At 53.6% G+C, this 18,408-nt stretch overlaps 2 protein-coding genes across 3 annotated transcripts; one reads left to right on the top strand and one right to left on the bottom strand.

Annotated features, from left to right (window-relative positions):
- The first annotated feature begins 8,654 nt into the window (after positions 1 to 8,654).
- Positions 8,655 to 13,238, top strand: SHFL (shiftless antiviral inhibitor of ribosomal frameshifting). Of its 2 annotated transcripts, XM_008158074.3 has the most exons (8): positions 8,655 to 8,790; positions 9,264 to 9,387; positions 9,569 to 9,618; positions 11,202 to 11,240; positions 11,434 to 11,583; positions 12,014 to 12,117; positions 12,237 to 12,391; positions 12,829 to 13,119. In XM_008158074.3, the coding sequence occupies exons 1-8, from the start codon at positions 8,770 to 8,772 to the stop codon at positions 13,050 to 13,052; spliced, it is 867 nt and encodes a 288-aa protein (XP_008156296.1). In that variant the 5' UTR covers positions 8,655 to 8,769; the 3' UTR covers positions 13,053 to 13,119. The 2 variants fall into 2 exon arrangements, with proteins under 2 accessions (XP_008156296.1, XP_054572850.1); XM_054716875.1 differs by lacking the exon at positions 12,237 to 12,391 and having other exon boundaries at positions 12,829 to 13,238.
- Positions 13,239 to 13,285: 47 nt separating this feature from the next.
- On the bottom strand, positions 13,286 to 16,431 carry ANGPTL6 (angiopoietin like 6). The gene is made up of 5 exons (XM_054716874.1): positions 15,868 to 16,431; positions 15,017 to 15,191; positions 14,324 to 14,511; positions 13,978 to 14,248; positions 13,286 to 13,514 (listed from the first exon to the last, which is right to left on the bottom strand). The coding sequence occupies exons 1-5, from the start codon at positions 16,429 to 16,431 to the stop codon at positions 13,324 to 13,326; spliced, it is 1,389 nt and encodes a 462-aa protein (XP_054572849.1). The 3' UTR covers positions 13,286 to 13,323.
- Between the last annotated feature and the right edge of the window lie 1,977 nt (positions 16,432 to 18,408).

Here is an 18,408-nt window from a genome sequence, read left to right as displayed (position 1 = left end):
TAGAGCATCGGCCTGCAGACTGAAGGGTCCCAGGTTGGATTCCGGTCAAGTGCACCTACCTCAATTGCAGGCTCAATCCCTGGCCCTGGTCGGGGCACATGTGGGAGGCAACCAGTCCATGTGTCTCTCTCACATCGATGTGTCTCTCTCTCCCCCTCCCTTCCACTCTCTCTAAAAATGAATGGAAAAATATCCTCGGGTGAGGATTAACAACAAAAAATTAATAGGGGTTATCCCAGGGGCAAGGGCAATGAGGAGATACCCTCTTCTATTATTATTATTATCATTATCATTATTATTTAAGAATACATGAAGAAATTCTAGCAAAAGAATTCCCCCGGCTGAAACCGGTTTGGCTCAGTGGATAGAGCGTCGGCCTGCAGACTCAAGGGTCCCAGGTTCGATCCCGGTCAAGGGCATGTACCTTGGTTGCGGGCACATCCCCAGTAGGAGGTGTGCAAGTGGCAGCTGATCGATGTTTCTCTCTCATCGATGTTTCTAACTCTCTATCCCTCTCTCTTCCTCTCTGTAAAAAAATCAATAAAATATATTTTAAAAAAAAAAAGAATTCCCCCGAAGGGAGAGATAAAGGAAGGAGAATGTGCCCCCACCTCTCTCCCTCCTCAGGCACCAGAGCTGTCCACGATTTTCTCCCCCATCCTGTGTCCCCTGGGCCCCATGGTCACAGGCAAAACCATAACTTAAGGTTTTCTTTTCCTGTGTATACACATTTCCTTTTCTAAATCAAACATTTTGTAATGTTTAACTTTTGCAATCAGGGAGGAAAAGGCAAAGCGTCCTGCTGTTTTGTTTTGCGGGGAGGGAGCTCCCAGTACCTTTGCTGCGAGCTTTCTGGAACATAGGATTAAAGTTTAACTGTGGGCCCTGGCTGGTGGTGCTCAGTGGTTAGAGCATTAGCCCATGCACCGAAGAGTCATGGGCTCGATTCCCAGTCAAGGGCACGTACCTGTATTGCAGGTCAGGGTGCATACGGGAGGCAACCAGCCGATGTGTCTCTCTTACATCAGTCTTCCTCTCTCTCTCTCTCTCTCTCTTCTCTCTCTCCCCCCCCCCCCCCCCCACCCTCCTCCTTCCCTTCCACTTTCTCTGAAAAGCAATGGAAAAAATATCCTCAGCTGAGGATTAACAACAACAAAAAGCGAACACAGGTCCTTGATGTGTTGTTTGACGTCTCCCAAATGCAGTGTGCATTTGACACTAGCAGCACATCTGGATTAAGACCTGCCACGTTGTGCCCTAACTGGTCTGGATCCGTGGCTAGAGCCTCGGCCTGCAGACTGAAGGGTCCCAGGTTCGATTTCAGTCAAGGGCATGTACCTTGGTTGCAGGGACATCCCCAGTAGGGGGTGTGCAGGAGGCAGCTGAATTGATGTTTCTCTCTCATCAATGTTTCTAACTCTCTATCCCTCTCCCTTCCTCTCTGTAAAAACTCAATAAAATATATTTTAAAAAAGACCTTCCACGTTGCCAGGGCCCAGATGCCAATGGCTCCACGGTCGGACCGCACAGGCCTACATGGTTTCTCCATATCAGGTCCCGACACCCTCACAGCAACTCTATTCCTGTCTCAGATGGCAACACGGAGGCCCGGGAAGGTCAGGAACTTGCTCAAAGAGCCAGCACTTGACTCAACCCCAGGCTGCCTGGTCCCAGAGGGCACCCCTGACCTCCGTATTTCTCATCTTCAGTTTTAGCGTGAAGGGACATTGCAGTCAGCGGGCTGTGCCACTTCTGAGCTGGTGCCCTGCACAGTTGGCTGCATCGCTCTTAAACTCGGTTCCTCGTCCGTAAAAGGGACTGCGGCGCCTAAGAGAGCAGGCTTGATAGGCTCAAGCCCAGAGGACACCCAGTCAGCCTGGCATCCGGCGAACCCTGGATGCACTCGGGGTGTTTTAGCTACTGTGATTCCTCCACTCACCGAATTCATTTGAGCAGAGCCCCAGACGAGTTACATAATGCATTCCTGGAAATGTGTTTGAAGCTGATTTCGCAAAACTCGAACAACAGATCCCTGTGTTGTAAACGGCGATCTATTTACTGAGCACTACGCAAATTATGAAATCCCAAATTACTTCTTAGCAGTTAGGTGTCATTGTCAAAGACACATTTCCATGCCCCGGCCCGTGTGGCTGCGGTGGATCGTCATCTCGTGCACCAAGAGGTGGTGGGTCCAATTCTCAATCAGGGGACATACCCAGGTGTCAGGTTGGACCCCTGATCAGGGCCCATGTGGAAGCAACCAATCGATGTTTCTCTCTCATATGGATGTCTCTCTCTCAATCTCTCTCCCCACTTCCTCTCTCTTAAATAAAATTAAGAAGTTATATTTTACAAAAACCAAACCAAAAAACAACAACAACAACAAACAAGTTCTATTTCCAGGGTTTCATACATGTTGTTTAAAAAATAATTAGATTTATCACACTGTATATTTTGGTTCCAATTACAAAAGTGATGGAAGTTTGTTGCTGAAAATAATTTAATTGTTAGAGAAATATGCAATGTGGAGAGGACAGGCGGTGTGGGGACCCACATGCAGAAATGCCCACAGGTGGTTTACGGTACCCAGGGAGGGACAGTGCCCCCAAGGCTGGCAAGGCCCCAGCTGTCGAAGCGTCAGAACACGGAAAGTGAAAGAAGTGGTTAGCTCCGCACGTGTAATGCCTTAGAAGGTTTGGCCAAGTTGCCTCTCCAAAGGCTCTGCCAAGGGACACGCTCTCCAACCCTTTGGAGATTTTCCATTTCCCACACCTCCATTGCTGGCCATTCCCAATGTCTCCATTTGGTCAAACTCAGGGGAAACTGACTAGATTGCAAATAGCACACACACGCCCCAATTGTGTCCACTTCCTCCGTAATTAAACAAATGGCCACCAGCTTAGACCTCTAAGGGTTCAGCTGAAGATTTGCTTTCAGGTCAAGATTCGCTGCTTTTGGCACGAGCTTTACCTCCCTCCCCTCTCCTTTCTCCTCAATCACACTGACCTTTAGCTTCCTGCAATAAACCAAATCCCTTCCCACCTCAGGACCTTTGCACATGCTGCTGCCTCTGCCCTGAACTTAGGTAGCTCCTATTCACCCCTTGAGCAGATTATTGCAATTAGAAGAAGAAACCTGCACTGTTTTTCCATTTGTAATAACTAGAGGCCCAGTGGGGTCCCTCGGCCTGGCCTGCGGGGATTGGGCTGAAACCAGCTCTCTGACATCCCCCGAGGGGTCCCGGATTGCGAGAGGGTGCAGGCCAGGCAAAGGGACCCCACCTGTGCACAATCGGGGCCAGAGAGGGACCATGGGCGGGCTCCAGGGCGTGTCCAGCCCATCTTGCCCAGTCCCGATCGGCCAGACCCCAGCAGCAAGCTAACCTACCGTTTGGAGTGTCTGCCCCCTGGTGGCCAGTGCGCATCATAGCAACTGGTCGAACCGTCCAACGAACGGTGGGACACTTAGCATATTAGGCTTGTATTCTATAGGATGACCAGCTTCATAGTGTTGCTATGAGGACCAGAGGAGATACATAGTTTTAAAACACTTGGCACAGTGTTTCAGAAAGTTTTAGGATTCAGCTCGAGAAGCACCTCCCCAATGAAGCCCTCCCTGACCACCCTACTCAGGTCAGGTTCCCATGTGTTACCCTTTCTCATGGGTCTCTCCGTTTGGGAAGCGGGGAAGATACCATAAATATAATTAAATAATGCTTGCAATATTATCTGCTTCGTGTTTCTCTTTCCCATTACGACCTTGACTCTGGAAGGGCAGAAATGGTGCCCAGCACCAAGCCCTCCCCATCAGAAGCACTTGATACATGTCTGTCAATGAGTAGCCCTAACTGGTTTGGCTCAGTGGACAGAGAATTGCCTGCGAACTGAAGGGTCCCAGGTTTGATTCCGGGTAAGGGCATGGGCCCAGGTTGTGGGCTTGATCCCCTGTTGGAGGCATGCAGGAGGCAGCCAATCAATGCTTCTCTCTCATTACTGATGTTTCTAGCTCCCTCTCCCTCTCCCTTCCTCTCTGAAATCAATAAAAATATATTTTAAAACAAAAAAAATTAATGAATTGTTGTAGTGTACCCCGAGAGTCGAACAAAGGATGCTTCAGTCTCGAAATCAAATCAAGGAGCCTCCTTAATCCAAAAGCCGGCGGCTACGAAGGGGCGTTAGCTCTCCAAATCTCGCAGCCCCGAGTGAGAGCAGTAGCAAGCTTATAAAGGCAAAAACCACATCCTGCTACACATTAGAATGTGGAATTATCTTGCAAAAGCAGTTTTTCAGAAGCAAAATTGAGCAAAGTTAATAATCTCTAAAGGTTATCTACAGTTTCAGCTCCTGGAGCCACTGAGTCATCAGAAAGTATTCCCGGAGCCACTGAGTCAAGGAAAGCAATTTTGTGGTTCTGGTTCTTAGGCACATGAGAATGTCCTTTGTGGAACCACAATGGGGCTGGCAATAAAATGGGGTGATTTATGTGAGTTTCCATGTCTCATTCTGGAAACGGAGGTCAGAATAACTACCCTATTGTTGAAGCAAGCAAATGTTTACAGAAGCCAGAATAGCAGGGTTAAAATTTAAAACAGCAGTTTTTATCCAAGGTGAATGTTGTTATGCTTCATTGCTTCGGAATGGATGGATCAAATAAGCTGCATCTGTGTCTCAATTATACTAAAGTGTCAGAGGCTACACTTCTTATCACTGTTATCAGCCTAGCCATTTTCTCCCTTTCCACACCTTTGTATAAAGACAAAGGATAAAATGTCGTAACGCTCACACCACTGCACAAACAAGCCACATCTGGCCAGGCCGAGACGGCCCCAAATCTCAAACAGAATTATTGGTGGGTAGGCAGCGCCCCCTTGTGATCACTGGGAATGTTTGCTTTTCGTGTTTGTTACAGTGCTATTCTGTTTGTCCTTCCAGATCAGCTCTCCTCCTCTTCCCCCCAAGGCTGTGCCTGAGAGGCTGACAGCCTGAGCTGTTCCCTTGCCGGCCTTGTTTTCCGATGCAGTCGCTGAGAGGCTCCAGCTGGAGGTGGGAGGGTGGGAGGAGAGAGAGGGCACAGGCTGAATCTAGTGACTCAATTTTAGAGTTCAGAAGGTGAAACAATGTAACTTCCCAGGCTAGGTCATAAAAAGATACTACTTTTGCCCTAGCTGGTTTGCTCAGTGGCTAGAGTGCCAGCCTGTGGACTGAAGGGTCCCTGGGCTCTACCTGTGCCGGGGTTGTGGGCTCGATCCCCAATAGGGGACGTGCAGGGGGCAGCCAATCAATGATTCTCTCTCATCATTGGTTTCTGTCTCTCTCTCCCTCTCCCTTCCTCTCTGAAATCAATAAAAATATTTTTTAAGAAAAAAAAGAAAAGAAAATTTAAAAAGATACAACTTTCACCTGGTTTTCCTTCTCTTGGATCACTTGCTCTGGGAAGGCCCACTGCCAAGATGGGAGTATACCCAATCATCTCAAGAAGGGAGAACTTGCCCTAGCCAGCTTGGCTCAGTGGCTGGAGGGCCAGCCTGCGGACTGAAGGGTTGCAGGTTTGATTCCAGTCAAGGGCAAATGCCTGGGTTATGGGCTTGATCCCCAGTAGGGGGTGTGCAGGAGGCGGCTGATCAATGATTCTCTCTCATCATTGATGTTTCTCTCTCTCCCTCTCCCTTCCTCTCTGAAATCAATAAAAGTATAAAAAAAAAAAAAAAGAAGGGAGAAATTAAGGCATTCCACCAACAATCAGCATTCACCTGCCAACCATATGATGAGCCACCGAGGAAGCAGATCGTCCAGCCGCACCCCTTCAGATGACTGCACCCCCACAGACACCTTGACTGCAACCCTGTGAGAGACCTTGAGCCAGAAAAGCTCCGCAAAGATACTCCTGGATTCCTAACCCATGAAAACTGTATGAAATAATGCTTGGGGAGATTTGTTATGCAGCAATAGAGAACGACTACAACCTACCACCGCTAACAATAGCCCCATGCTTCCGCCCCAGGACCTTTGCACTTGCTGTGGGCTCTGTCTGGAACTCTCCTCCCCTCCCCCCTCCTTCAGGGCTTCCCTCAGATGGCACTTCCCACCGCCTTCCCTGACCCCCTTTCTCCATCTCCCTACCTCAGTTCATGTGTCACCCTAGCACTTACTTCCTGTCCTGTTGTGTATTTGTTTCTGGTCTGTCTCTGCTAGAATGCCAGCTTTCTTTTGTTCCATGCTCTGTCCACAGGACCTGAGACAGTGCCTGGCATAGAGTAAGCACTCAATATGGTCAGTGGCCATTATTATGGGAATCTAACATTCCTGATTCTTGTCATATTTAGATCAGTCTCCCACCTGTTTCCTGCCCACTGGGTGTCCACCCTAACCAGGGGATGGGATAGAGCCGTGACCTCCCCCTCCATTGGTTAAGTAATAATTGGCAACTATAATGGGAAGGCCCCTCCATGTCTCCCCACTTCCCTCTAGTTAAAAATCCCAGGTCCTCCGTACAACCTACGGGCCTCCATCCCTGCCTAAAGTTCCACCGTCAGCCACAAAGAACCATGAACTAACTGTTTATAAACACTAATAGTCTCCACACCCACAAGGCTTTGGGGATCAAGCAGAAAACGTTAGCTATTTTTTAAAATACATTTTTATTGATTTCACAGAGGAAGAGAGAGACAGAAACATCAATGATGAGAATCATTGATTGGACTGACTCCTGCACGCCCCACACCGGGAACCGAGCCCACAACCCGGGCATATGCCCTTGACTGGAATCGAACCCAGGACCCTTCAGTCCGCAGGCTGACACTCTATCCGCTGAGCCAAACCAGCTAGGGCAGAGTAGCTATTTTTTAATCTCATTTTTTTGTTTGCTAAAGAATATCTTTATGTAATAACCATAATATTATAAAATAATCTACAGAATTTATTGGTATAACTGTACTTGTATATTATTTATAAGTAAATATCCATCTGGGGGTGAAGCTTCAACATTTTTTACTGATAGGGGTGCACAATTGGGAAAAAAATTTAGAATCATTTATCCTAATGCAATTGTCCTCCGCCCCCTTGCCCCCTGGCTCCCCCCCCCCCCGCCCCCCCAATCTGGCATTGTCTGGAGACATTTTCAGTTGTCAACCACTGGGGGAGGGGTGCCCCTGGCATCTAAGAGTGGAGGCCAGGGATGCTGGTCAACATCCCACAGTGCACAGAACAGGCTCCAGCACAAATAACTCTCCAGCCCAAAATGTCACTGGTGATGTTGCAGAAGACCAACGAAAACCAAGGACGCTTCTGAGGGGAAAAAAAAAAAAAGGAGGGACACTGTTTAATACGCCAGCGGACTCAGGGAACAGCCTTCCAAATCTGAGTGAAGGAACACGCATGGGGCCCTCCCTTATATCTCCCTGTGGTCCTTGTCCCGCAAACATGGATTATGCTTCCGGTCCTTTTCGAGGGCCTTGCAAGAAGGCCCCCAGGTGTTGGGGGTCTCCAGGCCATATCTGATGGTCTGGCCTGGCGCCAGCGTTAATAACCCTCCCTCTGGGCAGTGCACTGTCCACAGCCCAGTGGCCTCTGTAACCGGTTCTGCAAGACCAGTATCTGGGGAAGAGGTAGTGACTTAATTATAGGCTATCAGGAATGTATCTGGGATACACTGAATGCACACTGAGCTTGCTGGCTTGGATTCAGATCACTAGCCTCCAAATATCAGGGTGGCATTGGAATTGGCCCTTTTAGCCTCCTCAGTGAGGAGGTTGAGAAGCCCTGACCTAAAGCACCAGACTCTCTCTTGATTCCGGTGTCTGTGCACCAGCTGCTTCCTTCTCCCCACTCTATTCCTCACCTAGCTAAAACCTCCAACCTCAAGCCGTCCCCTCCTCCAAGAAGCCATCCCTGCCACCTCTAAGCTGGGCCAGAGCCTGTCCTCAGTGCCCCTCCAGGCCCCTGTGCTGAGTGGGTTAGAATCCGCTTGGACCCAGGGCGTCTCCACCTTCAGATTTACAATGCAAATCCCTGGAGCCGCAGACCGCCGGATCCTGCCGCCGGCTGGGACCAGGTGCTTTTCACAAGCACCTCCCCCCTACCCCAAGGCCTGTCCCTTGGGACCCACAGCGGAGGTAGCCCAGTGACTAGTTCGCCTGCTAGTTTGCATGCCAGGGTTCTACCCGGGGTCTCCAATCCTGGCAAATACACACACACACACACACGTAGGATGTAGTCATTATCATCATCCCCATTTTACAGAGGGGTACACTGAGGTTTAGAGGGAACCTGGCCAGAGACTCAAGAAAGAGGTAGGGGTCCAGGTCCTCATTAGCGCCTGATTCCTGGGGGAGGGGAGAGGGCGAGGAACGGAGGGACCAGGAGCTTGAGGGGGGGCGGGGGCGCGTACACCCGCCGCGGCCGCGGGACTCGGCCACGCCCCCACGAGGGACGTGAAGACGCGGACCCCGCGCAGCGTGGGGACATGTGACCGACCGCAGAGGCCGCGCCGCCTCCCCCCGCCCGAGGTCTGCGCGCTCCGCCGCAGGGTACAGACCCCAGCAGCCCTCCGGGCTTTGGGGCGCAAGAGCAGAGGCGGAGCCAGGGCGGGGCGAGCGCTGCATCCTCTCCCCCACCCACCCACCCACCCACCGAAAGCGAAAGGGAGGAAGGGCGGCGCCTGCCCGGGGCCCCTCCCCCTGCTCTGCGCGCTGCTGGACCGCCGGGCTCGTCCTAGCAGGGGGGCGCGGAGCGCGCAGTGCGGACCCTCGCGGGTACCTGCGCGGTCGCCACCATGTCTCAGGAAGGTGTGGAGGTAGGAGATGACGACGGCTGGGCCGGGGACCCGCGGAAGATGCCGAGGAGGGGCCCTGGCCGCGGAGGGGGCTTCGCACTTCCTGGGGACTCCATCCGAAGCCCAGACCTTTCCCCGCCGGCGCGCGTCCCCACTCCCCACCCCCCGCAGGAAGGAGAGTGACGGCCCCCTCCCCCAGAGCGAAATGAGGCCTCCTCGACGAAAAGCGGGGGCCGCAGGGTCAAGGGTCAAAGGCCAGGGGATACCTGGCTGGCCTCCCTCTGGGCCTGGGAAGCTTGCCCCGGTCCGCACCCTCCCCCAGTGTCCAGTGGGGACTTTGGCTTTTTCCAGGAAATGCCATGGAGGATGGAGATGGGAGGTGCGGAGGCCAAAACTAAGGGTCAAGTTCAGGCCGGGAGAAGGCTGTCTAGAAATGGGGGAAGGGCAGTGGTTCTCCTCCTGGCCCCATCGGAGCCCCCCTGTCCCCACCGCAGCTGGAGAAGAGCGTCCGGCGCCTCCGGGAGAAGTTTCATGGGAAGGTCTCCTCCAGGAAGGCGGGGACTCTGATGAGGAAATTTGGCAGCGACCACACTGGAGTGGGCCGCTCCATCGTGTACGGTGAGCGGGCGGGCGGGCCGGGGTCCCCAGCCCGGTGGGGATTCCCCGCGGGGGTAGGGGGAGCATGGTCTGAGGAAGGTAGAAAGAGGCCTTGAGATCCTCTCTTGGGGAGGGTCTGGGGACCTGAAACTCCCACAAGATCTTTCCAGGGTCCTTCACTTACACTTCCTCTCCCCACCAGGAGTAAAGCAGAAAGATGGACAGGAACTGAGTCATGACCTGGATGCCCAGGTAAACTGCCTCCCTCTCCTCAAAGGACAGGGTAACTGGGGAGGAAGAACAGGGGGGTCCCGGCCCGTCCATGGCGAGCCCCTCAGTGCACTGCCGCGTCACAGCTCATGGTCCAACCACATTTACTTACTCACTCCTCAGTTGCAGGGAGCCTGCAAACAGAAGATGTTCATTACAAGCTGATGGTGTTAAATGGGGGAGAGAGGCATGAAACTAGGCAGTGCCGGGAGCCAGGATTAAGTTAATGTCATCATAGAGGGCCTAGGGTCAGCGAGAGCTTCCTGGAGAGGGGGTGTTGCCAACTCTTCAAGGCTGGAGACTAGTGATCCCTGGGAATGGAGGGGTCAGAATCGGTCTTCCTGGAAGAGGGAATGGCTGAGCAAACAGGCTGGGATGAGCAGGAGATGGGGCAAGAGAGGGGCAGAGGAGCTCATGTGTTGAATGAATGAGTGAATGAATGAGTGAATGAATGAAAGGCTTTGAGGCACAGGAACATCATGGCCACTTTGCCCTGTGGATGGCTTTGGTAGCTGATGCACTGTGGATTTTGCCTGCCTGAAAGGCCCAGCATAGAAGTTGTTAAAGAGTATAATAAAATATGTATTATACTCTTGCATTTATACCTATAAAGAGTATGATAAAAAAAAATAATAGCAACAAGCCCTGGCTGGTGTGGCTCAGTTGACTGAGCGTTGCCCTGTGCACCAAAAGGTCTCCAGTTCAATTCCCAGTCAGGGCACATGCCCAGGTTCCGTCCCCAGTCGGAGTGCATACGGGAGGCAACCGATTGATATTTCTCTCTCACATCAATGTTTCTCTCCCTCTCCCTCTCTCTAAAGTCAATAAAAACCTATTTTTAAATAATAATAGCAAAGAGGAGCATTGATTGAGCACTCCCCTTGCAGCAGGACTCCAGGAATTTTACCTGTGGACTCATTTCATTGCCACAGTGGCCCCAGGAGACAGGTCCTATTACTTATTGTCGTTTTACGGATAAGGAAACGGAGACACAGAGGGGGGATGCAGTCACTGGCCAGCATTACGCAGCTTGCAGGTGGCAGCTGGGATTGGAACCCCAGCCACCCAGAGTCAGGGCCTGAGCTCTGAGATGCCCCTCATTAGGGACGCAGGGGGGTGGCTTGGCCCCATCCCCACAGCTGAAAGTAATGGAGCCAGGGGGTGGGACCTGCTTCTGTCTGAACCCAGAGCTGGCACGCTCAGGCTACAGCAGCACGGCCTCAGAGAGGCCACCTGTCCCAATGCCAACGAGTGTGTGGCATTTGCGAGCGGGATGGGAGCACGGGGCCCGGGCCTGCTTCACTGCACTGTCTCAGGGTGATCTCAGGCAAGCTCTCTCCTGGCTCTGGGTCTCAGTTTCCCCATCTGAACAATGAAGGTAACAAGTATGCTCACCTCTCAGAACTGCATGAGGATAGCTGGGCTCTCAGTGACTGCTGCTCAGTCAGCTCCTTGTGAGTTAGGGGCACTCTCTTCTTATATGGGGCCGGGACCCTCCCCCAACAAACTAGGCGAAAGAGGCCTGAGCTGAATCCCCAGCCTCTGCCCCTGGTCTCTCCACCCAGGACCCACCAGAGGACATGAAGCAGGACCAAGACATCCAGGTGAGTCCAGTATCTGGGAATGGGGGAGGGGGAGCAGGGACGACATCCATGCGGGGGAGAGAGGGACATCATAGGGGCACGAGGGCGCCCATCTGTTGGGAGAGCAGAACTGAACTGACCTACGTTTATGTTGGTGGAGGAGGGGTGGCCACCCTCTCGTGCTCACCACCACCCCACCACCCCCGTTCCACAGGCGGTGGCAACCTCCCTCCTGCCGCTGACGAGAGCCAACCTACGCATGTTCCAGCGTGCCCAGCAAGACCTTATCCCTGCCGTGGAACGGCAGTTCGCCTGCTCCTCCTGTGACCATGTCTGGTGGCGCCGTGTGCCTCAGCGGAAGGAGGTGATAACCCAACCCCGGGACTTGACTCCTTGACTCTGTCGTGTCCCCCATCCTCGGTAGCTGAAGCTCTGACTTCAGATGTTCAGCCTCTGAGAGCTCATCCCCAATTCCCAACCCTGAGCTGGACTTCTGACCTCCAACTTGAGCTCAGCCCTTACCCCGGAGCTCTGACTGCACAGTTTGACAGCTACCACAGAAATCAAAGCTGACTCTGAGACCACAACCCCAAATCTGGCTTCTGAACCCCCCTGACCAGTGATGTGCTCCTGGTAAATGCTTAAGAACCAACGCTTGAAGCGTAGGCCTGGGATGGACCCTGGATTTGTAGTGTTGACCAATTCCCATGGTGTAAATATTCCCACTGTGGCCAATATCAAGCTACCAGAGTTCTCTTCTGAGAGTAAGCCTACACCCTTCTCCTCACCCACAGGTGTCTCGGTGCAGGAGATGCCGAAAGCGCTATGAGCCAGTACCCTGTGACAAGATGTGGGGCGTGGCTGAGTTCCACTGCCCCAAGTGCAGGCACAACTTCCGGTGAGGGTGCTCACCCCCCCCCCACCCCTCAGCCCTGCCCCAGCCCAGCCCTGCCCTGGCCCCACTGCAGCCCAGCTTCACCCTCACCCTCAGACCCTCATGGCCCTGCCTGCCCACAGGGGCTGGGCACAGATGGGGTCCCCATCCCCTTGTTATGGGTGTGGCTTTCCGGTGTATCCGACACGGATCCTCCCTCCGCGCTGGGACCGGGACACAGATCACCGCAGCACCCACACCCACTCCTGCTCAGCTGCTGACTGCCTCAACCGGCGAGGTAAGGACCTGGCGTGGCCTCCCCAAACTCTGGGTAGTCTACTTGGCTTTTACTTCTAGGACATCAGCTTCTGGGGTCTTAAGTACCAAGGTCTCAGTCCCCATGGCATCAGCCCCTTCTTCCATGTCTTCTCTGGCGCCCCGAGTCTCTGTGGCCTCCAACACTACCTCCCATTGCATCAGCCACCTCCCATGGTCTTGCCCATGAGGCTCTGTGTTCTTGGTTCCTGTTTTGTCTTCTGAAGTCTCAGGTGATGCCCATGTCCCTGGGTCTCCTGTGGCTTTGACACCTGTGACTTTCACGTCTGAATTTCCTGTAGCTCTGAGTCCGTATCCTCAGCCCCTTCCCTCCCCAGAGCCCCCTTGGCCTCAGCCCCCTTGTCCCCAGAGTCTCATGTGACCTCAAGCTCCAGGACCTCAGAACCCCTCCCTTCCCAGAGCCCCATGTGCCTGGGACATCCTGCGCACACCCCAAGAGCCGGAAGCAGAACCACCTGCCCAAAGTCCTGCACCCCAGCAACCTCCACATCAGCAGTGGCTCCACGGTGGGCACCTGCCTGAGCCAGGGGAGCCTCCTAGAACACCTGGACAACCTCATCCTGGAGGACCTGAAGGAGGAGGAGGAGGAAGAGGAGGAGGAGGAGGGTGGGCACCGGGAGTGACCCGTACCAGGTGTGGATGCAAACCAGACACAGTCTGTAGATATTTTGTGTTGTTATAAAATATGAGCTCAAACCGCGATCTACGTGCCCTTGGGGAGCCACATGGGTTGGAGAAGTTGGCAGGGCGGTTCCTGGGTCCTACTTTCAGGGTCCTGGGGAGCAGGTCCACAATGGGAAGGTCTGTGGGACATGGCTCACACTGAACCATAAAGGAGGTGTGGCCAGGACAACTTGGGCTCCTGCTGACAAACATCCCCTGGGGGACAGATGGTCACTGCCTCAGGGGCCGGATCAGCATGGCCGCCTTCTTGAGAGAGTAAGCCCCGCCTCGAAACTCAGCCCAGTAGACACCGTCCTGGTAGCGGTTGCGGTAGTGGCCACCATGGTGCCACACACCATTGAGGTTGGAGTGGGCACAGGCATGGTACCACCAGCCTCCCCGGTGGTACAGGGCACAGTTACCTGAGGGGAGAGAGAGAGTCCATGTCCTCTCACCATAATAAAAGCTTCTACCAGTACCTCACTAGTGCAAGGCTTGAACCAGGCATCCCCTGCCCCGGCCCCTTGCTGCCACTTCCTCAGAGTAATGGCCTTAATTCCTTCCCTGTCCCCTTACCAAAGTACAAGTCACACTTTTCCTATCCTTTCTGCAAACTAGGATCGCTACCTCTCATTCCTTTACCAGGGAAAAAATCTCTACTTTCTTTCTAGAATAAGAGTCCTAGCGCTCACACTGCCCCCATACTCCCCACATGCTTGCCCTGCCTTTCACCAGAACAGGAGTCCTGTCCTCTGCTCTCCTGCATACCCTTACCAGAGAGAAATCTTACCCATCCCTTCCATTCTTTGACTACAAGTACCATCTCCCTTACTCCCCGCCCTCCCCTTCCCTGCATCCCCCCACACCCCAATAAGAGCTCCTTACCAGAATAGGAGTCTCGGTCCCTATCCACGGTGCTGAAAGGCTTGTCATTGTGCCAGGAAAGAGAGTCTCCCGCATCTCCATGGTACTGGCCAAGCCGTAGGCGGTAGTGGTCGCTCTCAGGCTCCAGGGAGAAACCATCGTAGTGGGCACGTGCACCACGGCCTCCCCAGTCCTCCAGGAGCACCAGGAGCTCATTGTCCCCACGGCTGGTCAGCTGATGCACAGGTTCAAGGCCCAGCCAGTATTCCCCATCAGGCTGCCCGAAGCCCGCCTGGCAGGGAAGTCAGGAAGTTAGGGGCAGGTCCCCTTCCCTGCCCAGCCCTGCCCCTTACCTACCTGTGCTCACCTTGTAGTGCTGCCAGGTAGTGAAAAAGTTAACTGAACCATCTTGCCGCCTCTGGATCACAGTCCAGCCTCCACCCTCCAGCTGTTGCTCACACCATGCTGACACCACATGCCGGCCCAGTCGCAGCTCATACACTCCACTCTGCCCATGGCCTGCCCGGTGTGCCTCTGCACAATCTTGCCATGGGCCTGTGGGCACAGAGATATGGGGTAAGTACAGCCTGGACCAGCCGGCCCCTTATTGGAATAAGAGTCCTAATTTGCACAGGTCCCCTCACCAGAATAGCAGTCTTGTCTCTTCCATTCTCATTAGAATAAGCGCTCCAGTACCGATGTCCTTACCTGAGTAAGACTGAGTCACTCTCACTACAGCACATGTAGATCCTGGAGTTCTTAAATCCTGGTAAAATGGTCTCCTCACCAGAATAAGAGTCCTGAACATGGCCCTCTGAACCAGCTCAAATTCTCACCCAAGTAGCAGTCTTAAATCCCCTGACCCTTCATTAAAATAAAAGGGCCTCCTTTCCTGTTTTCATGCCAGAGTAAGGATTTGGGGTTTTATCAGAGTAAGAGCCACAGCCCCTTGTTCAGTCACCAGGATTAAACGTATTTCCTTCAGTCCTCTCACCGTGAGAGGAATAGACCATTAAAACCCTGGCTCATCACACCCCCAACAGCCCTGCCCTCATCTTACCTGCTGGCGTGGTGGGGACAGCAGGGTGCCCTGCAGGTAAGGGAAAGGCCGAGGGCCCCTGCTGTCTCGGGGTCTGGTCTCTCTGGGACTCTGGGGCTGGGTCTAACCTGCTGTTGTCACTGGCGCCACCCACGAGACTGACCGGAACCACGGGCACCAGGGGCGGTGGCAGGACCTGGGTGACCAAGAGAATCATGTGATCGCATTAACCCTCAGCCCAGGCCACCTTGGGCTCCTCAATCTCAATCTCTCAGCATCCAGATGGGTAGGAGGTCAGGCAGGGGCAGGAATTGATCCTCCCCAAATGCCCAATTCTAGCTGTCAAGGACAGGCAGAGTTGAGCTTAAAGTCCTGCTCGGGTGTGCACGGCTTAACCAATCCGTGCCTCCAAACCCTTTTCTTTCAAGTGAAAATAATGAATGCCTGCAACAATGAGTAATAACTTACTGAATGCTTTCTACAACCCTGTAAGGTAGGGACTGTCCCAGAGCAACAATCTCTTATTCAAAACCCAGGGCCAGACACGTTCCAGAATTCAGAATAATATGGCAGGGGTTAAGAACAGTAACATACAGTCTGTACTGCAATATTACATAACACCTCCATAACATGGGTCTTTGGTCTTTATCCACATAATGTGCTTGATTGAAGGATTCTAAGAATATTCATGTGAAGGGGCTAAGTAAAGACCTTGCGTTTTGAGCCATAGGATTATAGGAGGAAATGTAGGAATCTGGGTTTTGGAACTTTTCGGATTTGGGAACTGCAGATAAGAGACCGTGGGGTTGCAGGAGGCCCATCTTCCCGGCAACACGCACAGGAAGTGGCTGCGGGGGTACCGCGTGGGTTACCTGCTGCTGCCCGCCCGCGCCCCCCGGACACAGGCGCTCCAGGCGGGCAATGAGGCTACTCTGCTGGCTGACGAGCCGGGCCAGCTCGCGGAACTTGACGTCCAGCTGATGAAAGCGGACGGCTGCGCGCTGCGCCTCGGCGGAAGCGTTGAGCACGCGCTCCCCGAGCAGGGCCAGCGCCGCCGCGGGCTCCGCCCCCGGGCCCGGGCCCGCCTCGTGCTGCAGCTGCGTGCGCAGCTGGCCCAGGCGCGTGCTCAGGCCGCGGCTCTCCTTGCGCAGCGCGCGCACCTCGCCCGCCACATCGCCGTCCACCGCCGCCAGCCGCTGAAGTTCGCGCAGCAGCTCCTCGTGGCGGCCCACGCGCACGCGCAGCGCCGCCACCTCGCTGGCGTTCACGGCCTCCGTTGCCGGGCGCGCGGCCGCCGGCCCGCTCCAACACACGGCGCCCGTGAACTTCTGCTGGGGTAGCACGAAGGTGTAGGTGCAGCGCGGGGCGCCCGCCCGCGCCCAGGATGCGCCCAGCAGAAGCAGCAGCTGCAGCGTGCGCAGCCCGGGTGCCCACATGGCGGACCTGCAGGCAGAGGACGGACGGGAAGGAGAGGGAGCCCCGGGAACCCAGACTCGACCCCCAACTCTCAGGCAGGGCCAAATCGGACTGCTCCCAATGCGTGTGTTTACACCTGCGTGGCTCCGGGTCCACCCAGGCCCACCTCTGTCCTCCCACCCTCAGGCTGGAGGCTACCTAACAAAGGGATCCCAGCCAGGCCTCTCCACCGAGTTCCAGGCATCCTGCGGGACAGCATTGGTTCAACGAGCATTCACTAGTGCCTACTGTGTGCCAGCCTCAGTGCAAGGCGCTGGGAACATAGTCGGAAACAAAATAAAATTCCTGCCTGGTGTGCAAGGAACAAAATAAAGTATGAGATTAATAAGGTGTTTTAGATAGCACTAAGTGCTAAAGATAGTTAAAGATCAGAGAGACATGAGGCAATTTGAAAGGAGGAAAGACCTGCTGGAGAGGTGACCTTTGAACAAAGTCCTGAAGGAGGAAGCCATGGGGATGTCTAGGGGAAAAGAGCAGCCCTGGCAGGGGGAACCGTATGTGCAAAGGCCCTGAGGCTAGATCATGCCTGATGTATTCAGAGGCTGGAACTGAAGCAGAGGAAGTATGGTTGGAAGCGGGTGAGGTGGGGTGAGGGGCAAGTCTCACTAACTCAGTCTAGTAGTGGACACCCCATTTCCCATGTCCTCATCAAAACTGCCTGATGCCACACCTGAAAAGGCTAACCCCTATTTTGTAAAAGTACTGTTTGGAATTCTCTGCTGTTTTTTTTAGACGGCCTCTTATTCTAAAAAAATAACTTTGCTTTCTAGCCTGCTTGAATAATGAGGAAGATAAACTTAGCTGTCTGACCTTGTAGGCCAGAGACTAGATATGCTCATAATTTCAATGCCATGCCAGGTGCATTTTTTAATTGGATAGAACTATGTTATTTTCAAGGCCCAGCAGCGAGGTAACCACTAAGTGCACATAGGGCTGGCTCTTTAATAAAAAGGGAAGTTCTGCTTGTAGCCTTGCTTAGAATTTGAATTCATTTTCTCTAAGCCCACCGCGGTGATTAAAGTGTGTCTCTCCAAACTCTCCTGCATTGTTTGATTATTCCGGTTCTTCGTAACCCACCCACACCCCAACACCCACATGCCCCAGGTCTGCTGTGTCCCCCAGGTGTTCCCCAATTTACACAGGTGACCTATGAGTGTCCTCACTCAAGGTTGTATACTTGTAGCCTCCTACCTCTGACCCTGTAGGGTCCACTCACGGGCCCCACTGCCTTCATTCCTGGGTTCACAGCCTCTGAGATAGGAACACACATGACTCCCATGTGCACTTGCCAACCCAGAACACATCTCACGTGTCCACACATCACCCCTATCTGTACTAAGTCCTACTATGGTGGCAACACAGGCACATGTCCCATGGTCTTGATCGTCACACACATTGCCTCATCCACACATTCAGCAAACACTCCTTGAGCGCCTATCGTGTGCCAGGAGCCGTTCCAAGCGATGGGGACACAGGCATGACCAACACAGGCAAAATCCCTGCCCTCATGAACTTGACATCCTGGTTGGGAAAATGGACGATGGATAGGTCAGAGGGTGGTAAGTGCTTAGAAGGAACCTCAAGCAGGGAAGGGGTGGGAGTCCTGGGCTGGGGTGGGTGTTTTACATAGAAGGGTCAGGCCTCTATTTAAAGAGAAGATGACACTGGAATGAAGACCTGAAGGAAGAGAGAGAAGGGACCGAGCATTTAGGCAAAGGGAACAGCTGTGCAAAAGCCCTGAGGTGGGAGCTGGCTTGATATGCCCAAGGAATAGCAGGGAGGCCTGTGTGGCTGGAACAGGGAGGGGGGGGGGGGAGTGGAAGGAAGGAAGCATCGAGAGGTGAGGGGGGAATGTGCGCAGGACCCTGAGAACCTCCGGGAGGACTTGGATTTTACTCTAACTCGTGAGGACCAGGAGGGGTTCTGGGCTGGGAAAA

The sequence above is a fragment of the Eptesicus fuscus genome, chromosome 6 (genome assembly GCF_027574615.1).
Source record: "Eptesicus fuscus isolate TK198812 chromosome 6, DD_ASM_mEF_20220401, whole genome shotgun sequence".
NCBI classification, from domain to species: Eukaryota; Metazoa; Chordata; class Mammalia; order Chiroptera; family Vespertilionidae; genus Eptesicus; species Eptesicus fuscus.
The sequence above is the reverse complement of the archived record's forward strand: the minus strand, read 5'-3'. Positions and strand labels throughout refer to the sequence as shown.